The sequence below is a fragment of the Mustela nigripes genome, chromosome 2 (assembly GCF_022355385.1).
Source record: "Mustela nigripes isolate SB6536 chromosome 2, MUSNIG.SB6536, whole genome shotgun sequence".
Lineage (NCBI taxonomy): Eukaryota > Metazoa > Chordata > Mammalia > Carnivora > Mustelidae > Mustela > Mustela nigripes.
In genome coordinates this window covers 31,693,027-31,706,311 of record NC_081558.1, presented here as the reverse complement: position 1 = coordinate 31,706,311, position 13,285 = coordinate 31,693,027, and the positions used below count along the sequence as shown (strand labels likewise).

At 40.2% G+C, this 13,285-nt stretch overlaps 1 protein-coding gene across 1 annotated transcript; it reads right to left on the bottom strand.

The window, feature by feature from the left end:
• Positions 1 to 10: 10 nt before the first annotated feature.
• On the bottom strand, positions 11 to 12,930 carry C2H3orf49 (chromosome 2 C3orf49 homolog). Its single transcript, XM_059390090.1, has 5 exons — positions 12,806 to 12,930; positions 8,381 to 8,703; positions 4,974 to 5,098; positions 1,610 to 1,723; positions 11 to 1,127 (listed from the first exon to the last, which is right to left on the bottom strand). The coding sequence occupies exons 1-5, from the start codon at positions 12,928 to 12,930 to the stop codon at positions 930 to 932; spliced, it is 885 nt and encodes a 294-aa protein (XP_059246073.1). The 3' UTR covers positions 11 to 929.
• Between the last annotated feature and the right edge of the window lie 355 nt (positions 12,931 to 13,285).

The following is a 13,285-nucleotide window of genomic DNA, read 5'->3' as shown; positions in this document are numbered from 1 at the left end:
AAAAATGAGTCAGTCTGGAAATCATTACCATCTTTGAAAATGGAATTCATAAATAGGCTTCATGAGGGCTTTGAACTTGTGAAATTGTGTACAAAGTGTCTGTGGTGTGTCCTCATTTGGCAAGAGGTTGCCTGATCTAACAGTGGTATAAGAAGTAATTACAAGAGCAAAGTAAATCAATCATGCATTGCCTTCTAGATCTCTCAATGTAATGCTTAAGCAATGTGGTTGTTAAACGTTTTGTTGATATGTTTTCTTCTACTGTTTCATTTTTAGGAGTCATTTTCAGTAAAAAAAACATATCGACAAAGAAAAAATTGTCTCAGAAAAATAATCTATTAAAATGGTCAGTCTTGCATAAACGATTTCATGATCTTAAAAATTAAGCTAAGGCTGAATCAGTTGTAATTTTCTTAAGTAGCGAATTTAATGTTCCATACTTGCTAGCTTCCATCCATATCCATCTTTTTTAGTTCGGAAACATGACACTTTGCATGAATCATACCTTAAACAATGTTACATTTTTGTAATTTTAGTAAGAATTCTTATCTTTAAGTATGAAAGTTTAAATTTAACTTAGTAGTAGTCATATTACAAGTGTCATAATACCATTAAATGCTTCTAATTTCATCTGGCAAATCCTGGGAGAAATTTCTTTGCAGAATTGCTATGCCCTGATAAATGTTTCTGTTTTCCAATATTAATAAGAATTATGAAGCAAAAATTTGCTAACATGGACTCAAAATTAAAAATCAGTTGTTCAAAAAGGATTTTTTTTTAAAGACTGTTAGGCAGAATATTCTAAGAAATTTCTATCTCCCCAACTGATAATTCACTAGAGAGATTTATTCAGGAGTGTGTGTTTTCTTAGGTTTTACCTAAGATAAGAATTCCTATAGAGATAACTCTTTACACAGTCAGGAACAGAATCAGAAGCAGCAGCAAGTACATGGGAAACATACATTTTTCAATTTATACTTCCTCATGGTTCTCTTGGACATCCTCTGGAACTGCTTCGAAGACTGAAGAATTTCATCCCCTAGAAATTCACACTGTTGAAGCTCAGCATGTCTTTGGGCCAATAACTTCCTGGATTTATCTGTCACTGTCTCTATGAGGTCATCCACCTATGACAGATGCAAAGAAATGTAGCCATATGTGGGAAATCCTTGTCAAAACCAACGGGACAGTGGTTTTCCCTGAGAGACAACTTCAGGAACCAGCGGACATTTTGCAAATCCCAAAGTATTATTCTAATTCAAGTCCTAGCAAACAGAGCTTGAAAAGATGCATTTACCACCCAGTGGTAAAGACGATCTAAGTTCTTCTCAAAAGAAGCCTTTGTGCATGCCTTCATTTTAATTGAATTCACTTAATATTTATTAGGCACACAGCATCGTCTTAGGTGCCCCTAGCAATCCTTTAGCCACTCTCAGGATGCCCCCTACTAACATTACTTCTTTGTGCTAATCATTAATTTCATCCCACAGCCCTGCTAGACAGGGGTCTAGCCCTGTCTAGCCCTGCTAGACAGCAGGGCTGTGTATTCAGTTAAATTTGCCCCTCTGTGACGCTTCTGAAACACAAAGTAAAAGCCTTTGTCCACTACCTGCATCTGAAGTTTTCCTACTGTCAAATCTGATTTTCGGAGGATGTTTTCCATGCTATGTTTCTTTTTTCTAAGTGCTGGAAAGTGTGATCTCTTTTTTGATGAATACGGAACCTATCGTAAGAATGCAAAAACACATCAGATTAAGAAGTACCGACGTTATTTCTGTGACAGTGCTTAAATAAGAATTCTCACCCTTTGCACATTCTCGTATAAACTGAACATTTGCCACATAACAACGTTGGGTTGGAGAGCATATTCATATTATTCTCCACGCCCCATGTATCTCCTTTGTGCCCAGAGCTCTCTTTGAAGAGATCGATAGGGTGCAGAGAAATGAGATTGTCTGGTCCTGAAAGAATATATAGTGCCAGGAAAAAAGCAGGTCACTCACAAGGGGAAAAGGAAGAAATTGCCTCTGCAGCCGCTGAGCACAGTGAGAGTACAGGGCTGCGGAGGACCAGTGTTCCAGAAAGCTCATTATCACTGCATCTAGTTGTTAATTTGGTCTCTTTTCTGCAGGTTTCCTTATTTTCATGGCAGACATGTCTCCAAACATAAAAAGAAGGCTCTGGGTTCTTTTCGCCCCATGCCTGATACTTCTCCTGTCGTCCCTGGCTTGCTGCTTCTAAGTACCTGTCTTAATAGTGTTGCTATTGGAAATCATTCCTAGGTCACAGCTCCCGGCTAATAGGCCCCTTTTAGACTTACTGGGTTCACTCTTCCTTCCCCTTGTGCTTAGTGACTTGCATTGAGACTGTTGCGAAACCGACACAAAGTAGGATGTGGGACCACATCTGGGACTTAACCCCATGTCTGAGTTTACAAATGAGTCTGCTGACCCACCACTCTGCCCTGCCAGCTCGCCCAGGCTCACATGTCACTTGCAGGATCCTCCCCAATCCATCTATATATATAGTTGGATTCCTCTTTTTTCCTCGCCCATAAAACCCAGTACTTTTTCCTACTGATCAGTTACCACATGGGGGTAATTCCTAAGTTATTTCTGTGTTTGTTGAATACCACTGTTCTGGAGTCAAACGCCTAGATGGTGCAGGAAGGTTGTATAAAACAGTACCAGTTGTGGCTTGTGGTATACTGGAGACAATGTGCCTCTTGCCAAGGGGCCAGCTTCTGCATGTCTCCTGCTCTTATCATGAGGAATTGTGGGCCTAGTGTTTCTAAATCCTATTTTTCAAAAGAAGGCTTAAAGTCCAGATTTTTTAAAAATAGTCTCATTTTTAAATGTGACCGATTAATGCAAACATGTTAGATCACTCTGAGAGCTAAATAAAACCCTTCACAACCTTTTAAGTCTTTTGCTGAACAGCAATCCCACTGTAACCAGATGTATCCATTTTTTTTTCTTTTTTGGTCAGTGGTATTTGTGTCCCAAGAATTAGTTCTCTACACTGAAGTCATTTCTATCATCCTCCACAAGTTTTAAGGTTTTACCTTTTCCACATAGATCTATATATAACCCAATAGGAATTAACTTCTATATATGGCGTGAGATGGGGATCAAATTTCTTTTTTCCCATATGAACACCTACTTGTCCCAGTGCCATTTATTCAAAAGGTTAGCCTTACCTCAATGCCCTGCAGAGCTGTGGTTTAATATCTATCCCCCTTACTAAATCATAAATTTCACAGGCCAGGAATATGTCCATGGGATCACCTTTAGAGTTACCAAATCTAGAAATTGCCCAGTATGTGGTAGGAATACAGTACATGTGAACCTGTCACACAAAAAACAAAATTCAAAACTAATATTGGTGCCTTTTGACAATGATACTCTACTCCAGAGCCCCTCTGTTCAATAGAACTTTCTGCAAATACAGAAATTTTCCTTATTGGCTAATACAACAAGCACAAGCCACATGTTATTATCGAGCAACATGAAATGCAGTTAGTGCAACTGAGGAAGTGAACTTGAGTTTTAATTAAATAGTCACATATACTTAGTGGCAACCATTTTGGATAGTACAATTAGTATTTAGCATAAAAATTAAGAATAAGGACTCTAGAACCAGATCTGCCTGGATTTGAAACCTGTCTCTGCCACTTATCTAAGCAAATTATTGAACCTCTCGGTACCATCCCTAAAATAAGGATAATATTGCTACCAACCTTTTTCTTTTCTTTTTTATTTTTTTTTAATTTTTTAAAAAAGATTTAATTTATTTATTTGACAGAGATCGCAAGTAGGCCGAGAGGCAGGCAGAGAGAAAGAGAGAAGCAGGCTCCCCACTAAGCAGAGAGCTGGATGCAGGGCTCGATCCCAGGACCCTGGGATCATGACCTGAACAAAGGCAGAGGCTTTAACCCACTGAGCCACCCAGGCGCCCCTCTTTTCTTTTTTTAAAAAAGATCCTATTTTTAAATAATCTCTACCTGCAACATGGGGCTCGAATTCATAAATCCGAGATCAAGAGTCCCAGACTCTTCCGACTGAGTCAGCCAGGCACCCTTATCGTTACCTACCTTATAGGACTGTTGTAATTATTATCTGGGTTGATATTTCCAAAGTACTTAAAATTGAAACAAAGTCAGCTCTAAGTAAATGTTTGTCATATTCAAAAAATAATAATTCAGGCGGTTAAAAAAATGGGCAGTTTAGGCTGAAGTGTACATTTGCACAAATAAGGATACTCTTGGTTTGGACGCTCTTGGATTTTCTACTGTCACACGGTCTGTACCTCTGACTATCTTTTAATTTCGATTACAATGAAAAAAAATTAAAAATTCAACTTTTTAATTGCACTGGCCACATTTCAGGTTCAAAAGTTACATTTAGGGTGCCTGGGTGCCACAGTCAGTTAAGCATCTGATGCAGGGTTTCAGCTCAGATCGTGATCTCAGGGTCATGAGGTCAAGCCCAGCATGGGGCACAGGGTCTGCTTGAGATTTTTTCTCTCCCTCTTCCACTGCGCCTCCCACTTGTGCTCTCTCTCCCAAATAAATATGGCTTTAAGAAAAAAAAAAAAAAGTCACATGTGGTTAATGGATATTGGCTAGCACATACTTCACAAGTTTCTACCTAGCAGTGCTGGTCTAGTGAATTTCTCTCCATGCAGTGTGTGTCATTGACCTGATGCTGATATACTGACTTGTTACCTGAATAGCTGAGACGTCAGTATACTCCACTGTTGCCCCAATGATAGTAGAAGCTAAACCATTTGAACTCAGAAGTAGAGGAATCAGACCTGGAAACCCTGCTTGCTGTGTCCTCAGGTCTTGGATAGGAGGATACAAGCAGCAGCAGGTATGAAGGCTTTTACCTTGATGAACTTGGCCTTTACCATACCCCCAAACATCAACTTGTATGCAAGCCTTTAGAAGTGAGTTTGTTTTAGCACTGTACCTTTTGCAGTCCTGAAGGAAGAGACGTCACCGATAACCGCTTGGTGGTCCTCCTGGCCCGGAGCAGTGTATTTCCTCGGGTTATCTCCTCTGTCTCTGCTTCTACAACATCAAGTTGTATAGTCGCTTGGAGAGAAAGGAGGGGAGAAAAACCTGTAAGGATCTCAGAGATAAAATTTTTCTTTCTTTCTTTTTTTTTTTTTTTAATTTTATTTATTTGAGGGAGATCGAGAGAGAGTGGGGCCTGGGCGGGGGGGTTGTGCAGAGCAAAGGGAGAGGGAGAAGGAAGGAACCAAAGGCAGACACTTAACAAACTGAACCACCCAGGCGCCCCACAATGATAAACTTTCTTATTAGTATTCCAAAAAGACTGCATCCCATGCTGCCTCAGTGGCTTTTTCCCTTCAGGTTAAAGATTAAAAAATGACTTTGCTTTTTCTAATCTTATACTTTTTCCTAGAAACATTCGCCTTTTCTTGTGGTCGTGACCTCAGGGGTCCCCAACCTGTTCCGGCAAGGTGCTTATGTCTCCTTCAGACTTCAGTTTTGCCCTTTGTCACTTTTTCCTTTAACTATTGTGGAATTAGAAAAAGTAACCCTTTCTTGTGTAAGATGATCCCTTGAGTACTTGTTACTGATTGAAGGAGTGTTTAAAGTGACTCATTCTCTAGTGATGTGGCTGAAGGCTCTGTCATCACATTACCACAATCATTATTTTTCTCATTTTCCAGGAGCCGTGTGAACCCCAGCCCCCTAAATATTTTTCTTTATATCCGTTCAGTTCTTAACACAAAAAATGCTTTTATGAAGGTAACTTTAAGACACCAGCACAAATCAAAAACCGGTGTCATAAATGGGCATTAAAATTAATATGGTAAAAACAAAATGTCATTGCCTGTGGATGGCACTAAATTTGAGATTATTCTCCTTTTCATTAAAAAGAGAGGTCAGTAAATGAGGCTTTTATTTCCTATTGTCAAAAAGCTTGACAGGAACATTGGGGAAGAGGTGTTTGCTATTCCCTCTGTGTTTCAGGGCCTTCCTGCTGTGCTCACACCTCCAGCCATCTTGTCTTGCTTGGGGTCCATTGATAAGGACTTCACTAGAAGTGGTGGCTCCTACTCAGTGAATGGGGGTCTGCCCTCAGAGCAGGTGAACACCCCAGGGACTCTTCCCTCCCCCTGCCCTCTGCTATCCAGCTCTTCCCCAGATCTTACAACTACTACCTATGAATGCTTCTCCCTTTCCTCCCCACCCCCACTGCCACAACTAACTAAGCTACTATCCTTCCTTGGCTGAATCAGTGTAGGAGGCTTTTTGCTGTTCTCCCTGCCTCATCTATGGCCCTCCTCCCATCCAGTCTCCACTCTGCAGCCTGAGCTATATTTCAAAGATGCAAATCAGATTGTATAAATCCCCAGCTTGAAAGTATTTCATGCTTTCTTAGCAAAAAGTTAAAAATTCTTAGGAGAAAGTTAAAAATTGTTAATGTGACTTGCAACACCCTAACCACCTTATTCCCCAGCCTTTCCCTGGCTGAATTACTTTCATTTCCTTATTATACCCTGTGTTCTCTTAATACTGGGATGTGAATATACTCTCCCTTCCTCCTGGAAAACTCTTCCCACATCTGACTCTAGTTGTCCTTCAAATCTCAACTGAGTTGTCCCTTTTTTGGGCAGGCCTCTCAGGGGTAATGATCAGCCTAATGTTGGAACGTCCCTCCATGAGGTCAGGGACCATGTCTGTTCTATCTGCTACTCTATGCCTAATTGTGTGGCAAACACATAATAAGTATTCAGCAAATATTTGTTAAAAATTGCAAGGGTGTATGGGGAAGAGCCACTATCTTTGGGCTATAGGTGAGAGTGTCGTAATGTTAGAGCTGTGTCCTGAAAGACAGGTTTCCTGAAGAAATCTTGGTGTAGAGATTGGTTAGTCCAACTAAGAGGAGAAAATAAGCCAATGCACACAGAGGAGGAGGAGGAACTGATCCTGTTTCCTGCTAGGCTCTTCAACTCTATAGCCATCAGTATAGAAACACACCATTTTTGTTATTGTCAATGAAAATAGACAGGTGAATCTATACCAGCTAATTGCTAGATGCTTGGATGCTAGCATTAGTGACTACTTTTTCCAAAAAGGGGGGGGGGGGGCAGTTGAAAGAGTCATCAGCCAGCTGGGAGTCGTTAGTTTTGGGGCAGGGCTTGTTTTCTGGAAAAAATACTCACTAGGTATGCAGCCTCATCATTGTGTGAAATGTGGGATCACGTGTGGATTCCCTACAGGTACTAGAAGGGCCATATTGGTTTCCTGACACTGTCCTATAAAAAACATTAAGAAGCTACACAGGATATTTAGGGCAGTGAATTTGTCCTGTATGACACTGTAATGGTGGATATAGGACATAACATGATGGGTTTGCCATATTAGGGCAAGATGTTAATAATGGATGTGGGTGGGGTAAGGAGAGAGGGTATCTGGGAAATTAATCTTGGATCTTGTGTTCAATTTTTCTAGGAAACCTGAAACTGATCTAAAAAAAAAAAAAATCAAGTCATTAACTTAGAAAAGCTATAGGGAAGAATGTGAGTTTTAGTGGTATTGTTAGTCACAACTCAGAGGACACCCCCACCCCCAATAGCATTACTACCTTGCAAAAAAGACTTCAAGTTAACAGTTCAAATGCTGATTCTTCCACAAGGTACACAGGAAGTAGATACAACAAAAGCAAATGTCTGGGGTGCCTGTGTGTCTCAGCGGGTTAAGCCTCTGCCTTCGGCTAAGGTCATGATCTCAGGGTCCTGGAATCGAGCGCCGCATCGGGCTCTCTGCTCAGCAGGGAGCATGCTTCCCTCTCTGTCTCTGCCTGCCTCTCTGCCTACTTGAGATCTCTGCCAAATAAATAAATAAAATCTTTAAAAAAAATAAAAAATAAAAGCAAATGTCTGTTATGACTTACAAATAATAAATTTTATTCATAGAATTCTTCCCACACCCTCCACTGTTGGAAAGTAGCTATTTGAAAAGCTGCATTATGACTTTTTCCAGAAATAAAAGAAAAATCCCACTTTAGTTTAATTTTTTAATGTATATACATTTAGCCGTATATGTGTATATATGCATGTTTAATAAAAAGTGGCTTCTATTTAATAAAAATAGAACAGTTAGACCATGAAGTGGACTGGGAGGGACCTCGAAGACAATGTAATTCAGAACTTTTAAAAATGTCTGTACAGGCAAGTCACCTGGGGCAGATTCTGACTCAGTAGACCCAGGCAGGGCCTGAGATTCTGAATTTCAGACAAGCTCCCAGGAGAAGCCATACTTTGGGGTAGCAAGGAAAGTCGTCCTAACTTCACTATTCCTCTTGGCCTTGACACTTAAGGATAAGTTGCCTTTGATTACCATTCTGTGACAGCTTTCTTGTTCTTGGTTTTGCAAATAACCTGGGGGCTGGAAGCTCCTTGACAATTCTGGGAAGAAGGCTATGTGTGTTGGAAAGAAAGGATTCCTTTTGGTTAGTGGAGACCCCTCTGCCAACACTTGCCCACTTGCTTCTCCATTTGTAGGACAGCACCCTTCCCAAAACGGTCTTCACTTTTCTCATCACATTTTTTCTTTGGTTTTGCTGGCTTTCATGAAATTCCATGTCACTATCAGCAGATGATTCCTCTTTGGGGACCAATACATTTTGTTTTACTAAGTTGGTGGACACGGCTCTATGCCACCTGAACAAAATAAAGAAGAATTCGTGTTAAGGAGATTGAAAAGTCAAAAACAAACAATTTAAATTATCAAAACCCAAACTTGAGTTGTGAATAAGTGATCCAATTCCAAACAATAAAACTGAACACCAAGAACCAAATTACAGACAAACAAAGCCAAAGAAACTCCTCTGTGTTTTATGATCCAACTATGATTACGTGAACTCTGGCCACTACCTCATTCTATCCTCATAGTTCCGTAAGAGGTAGGCTATACTCTCATCTTCATGGCACTAATGAGTTAACCGAAATGTAGAGAGGTTAACTGACCAAGCATAGAAGGCAGATCTTAACCCAGGTCCCTGACTGTTAGAACACATACTGGCAAATTGGTAACTTCTTTTCAATGATGGCTAGATGTCGTTTTTGCTGGGTTTGGTGGCTTTCAGTCTACAGTGATAAAAGAGGAGTGATGGCTAGGGTAGTGAATAAGGTCTGTAATCTCCAAGGCCCTGTAAATGATGCATGTATATAAAACACTCATTTAGGTGGAATAACTCTAAACTCTTGTTCCTAAGATTCCAAAGGGCCTATTTTAGTAATATAAACAGGTAATGGGGGCATCTGGGTAGCTCAGTCAGTTGAGCTACCACTCAAATCAAGTCCCACTCTTGATTTTGTCTCAGGTCATGATCTCAGGGTCTTGGGATCAAGCCCCGTGACAGGCTCTGCACTCAGCAGGGAATTTGCTTGAGATTCTCTCTCTCCCCCTCCTTTGGCCCTTCCGCCATTCACACTCTCTAAACAAACAGATAAACAATCTAAAATAAAATACAAACATGTTTCTTAATAATGTTCTATGCACTAAACACTATTCTAAGTTGTTCATGTGTTTTATGTAGTTTACCCCGCATCCTGTCATCTCTGTTTTACAAATGAAGAAATTAAAGCTTTTTGAACGAGAAGTGCCTGGGTGGCTTAGTCATTCCTTAAGCATCTGCCTTCAGCTCAGGTCATGATGCCAGGGGTCCTGGGGTGGAGCCTGCATCAGGCTCCCCACTCAGCAGGAGCTCCCTCTCCCACTCCCCCGGCTTGTGTTGTTCCCTCTCTCACTGTGTCTCTCTCTGTCAAATAAATAAATAAAATCTTAAAAAAAATAAAGCTTTGAAAGATTAAATAACTTAGTGCAGGTGATTGGATCCCAATGTCTGTGTTACTCACTATTCTAAAATAAACATAGAGCCTCACACCATTATTTAGCTAATATTCTTCCTCAATGAGCTTTTATTTTTAGTGTCATCCAAAGCAATAATATCGAAAAAAAAAAAATCCAAGGGATTTAAAAAAATTAAACCTTTTATTTTGAGGTAATTGTAGTTTCACAGACAGTTGTAAGAAATAATACAGGGAGATTTGCCCAGTTTCCTCCAATGGTAAACTCTTGCAAAAGTTAATTATCACAGTATTGATACTTTTTTTTTAAAAAAAGATTTTATTTATTTATTTGACAGACAGAGACCATAAGTAGGCAGAGAGGCAGGCAGAGAGAGAGAGTGAGGGGAAGCAGGTTCCCTGCTGAGCAGAGAGCCCAATCCCAGGATCCTGAGATCATGACCTGAGCCGAAGGCAGAGGCTTTAACCCACTGAGCCACCCAGGCACCCCAGGTACCCCAGTATTGATACTTTTAAGATACAGAACATTTCCATCACCACCAGGCTCTTCATGTGTTACGGCTGCACCCACTCACCCCCACCACCTCCTTAAGCTGGCCTCCATTTGTATAATTTTGTCCTTTAAAAATTTTATCTAAATGGAATCATACGGTATATAATTTTTTGGGATTTACTTTTTTTTCATGCAGCATGAATCTCTGGAAATTAATTCAGATTGTTGTATGTATCAATTTTTCCTTTTTGTTGTTAAGTAATATTCCATGATATGGATTACCACATTGTCTAATCATTCACTCATTGAAATTGAAAGATATTTGGATTGTTTCTAGTTTGGACCTAATAGGAACACACCCATAAGCATTTGTGTATAGGTTTTGGTAGGAAGATGCATCTTCATTTCTCTGGATGAAATCCCAGGTTTTATATTATGTTATGTTATGTTATATTATGTTTGCAGCAAATGTAACATATTTCTAATATGGATTAAAATAAACTCATAACTATTAAAAAATGTTCTTCATATGCTACCTAAAATATCTCAAGTACTACCAGTTGCACATAGACCATCCTCCAAGAAAATACTGTTCTAAACTAGAGCTAAATCCTTCAACTTCTCTGTAATTACACATGGGAGGTAAATTAGAAGACCTCAGTCACTGGAGTTAAATGGTCTTATTCAAACCAGCACCAGACTTTCTAGCTGGGTCATTTGGCATGTTATTCAATCTCTTATAAGCTTAGGTTTTCTCATTTGAAAATGGGTATACTGTTTTTAGAAATGTGGGCATAAAAAGAAACAATTCATGGGCTTGGAACCTAAAAAATAATAGCTTTTATTAATATGTGGATCAGAAGAGTGAAGGAAAAGAGTAAAAGGCAAGAAGGGAGTTCAAACAGATGGTCGAAAGAAAGGGGAGAGTCTGTTGGCTAGCCAGCCCACCCTTTTGAGACTGAACATAGACCATCTGCCAATTACACACACATACACACACACACACACACACACACACACACCAGGGGTGCTATTCATTTAGTCATCATAGTGTCTAAGTTAACTATAACTTTCTAGATGACGGCAGTAAAGAGTCTTGAGGATGGAGTGCCATTTTCTAATTTGCCCAAAGACCATTTATAGTCTAGGATTAATCTTCCCTAGAGCCCTGCAAGAATCATTTAATAAAGCCATCCATTTCTACTACCATAAATACACACACACAGCTCCAAAACAATGGTAATACAACTCTAGGAGGCTCAAGAACCCCAAAGGCCATCCACTTACTCCCCCAGGTTAAAAAGTTCAACTCTAAGTAGTCTGAATCTTTAGAATGTATTTCCTAGGGCATCCCCTCCACTCATTCCCGATTTATTTATAACATAACTAACGAAGGTGATTTTGCTCGGGGGCCTTGGAACAGAACTGTAACAATTTCCGTTTTGAAAAGAACCCTTCCTTTCTTAAGTTTTTAAGTATCTCCATTGGTAATGAATGTAATTTGTACTATTGCTTCCCCCTTTAAACTCTTTTTCTTATTGAAAGTGGAACTCTCAGCAATATTTCATTTTGTCCGTGGAAGTTCAGAAGTTTGGTGTTGGAGGATTCAGGCCTCATCAAAACACCTCATTTCAAAATGTCTGGTAAGAAAGAAACCAAAAGAAATTGGAAATTAAATCATCTCACTGATTTTCCAAATTAAAATATATAATGTCGGAGTGCCTGGGTGGCTCAGTGGGTTAAAGCCTCTGCCTTCAGCTCAGGTCATGATCCCAGGGTCCTGGGATGGAGCCCCACATCTGGCTCTCTGCCTGGTGGGAGACCTGCTTCCTCTCTCCCTGCCTGCCTCTCTGCCTACTTGTGATCTCTGTCTGTCAAATAAATAAATAAAATCTTAATAAAATAAAATAAAATAGATAATGTTTGGAGTATTTCATTGCCTGTCTTTATAGCTTTTCCATTGACAGTAAATACCAAGTTTAAGACAGTTTTAACATTACATTAAAGAGCACGCACAGCGTGACCTACAGTTAGTAGATATCTCAGTGCATATTGCTGGCCAAGAGAACAGAAAGCATTGATCATGGACTCATCTCAAGGGATACACTATGGAATTTTCACAATTTTAGCACTTGCACGGGACATGTAATGTCTAAAATTCTGAGACTGCACTTATTTTCGCATCATATGCCACATTAAAACGCAAACTCAGGTGGAAAGGAAAGCTTTTCCCCATTACGATTACACTCATAAAATGAGGCTTCCATTGTGTCACTAGGTTTCCTGACCAACGTAGCGATGTGGTGCCTCCCCCACCACCAATCTGTTCAGAGCGTTCATTTCTAAAGGCAATGCTGAAAAACAGATGCTAACTTTTCTAATCATCACAGTGACTATCGCTTAATGCAAAATCCCAAGAATCTCGCTCAACAGGAAAGAAAACGAACCCCATTGTCCTACCTTTCAATTCCCCTCCTTTTGAACGGGCCGTTTTTCTTCCTGGGTTGCTGGAGTCTTCGGTACTGGCCGACTCTTCCACAGGCACCCTTAAAAGACTCGGGAAGATACTGCTGAGGGTGGTCCATTGCTGTGAAGTCCTGTAGCTACACCTGTAGCAGCTGTTTGGGATTTCTCCAGCTCTTGAGCTCCCAAATGACAAAACAAAATCATCAGGTACCAGAAGGCCCTTTTAACCTCTGGGCTGTTTTGGGGGGGAAAGTATGTAGGACATTTTTGGAACCTCTTTCTTATTCCCTTCTAGGTGTGAGAGACATCATTTGTGGGACTGGCCCTGTTTACCAACCTCAGAGAGGTTGGGAATGATGCATTTTACAGAGTGCTGGGAAATTCCAGTTCGCTTTGTGGAACACGTGCTCTAGATGCCTGGGCAAGGCAAATACAGACAAGTTGACCTGAGTTTCTAACCACTATCACTTGGGT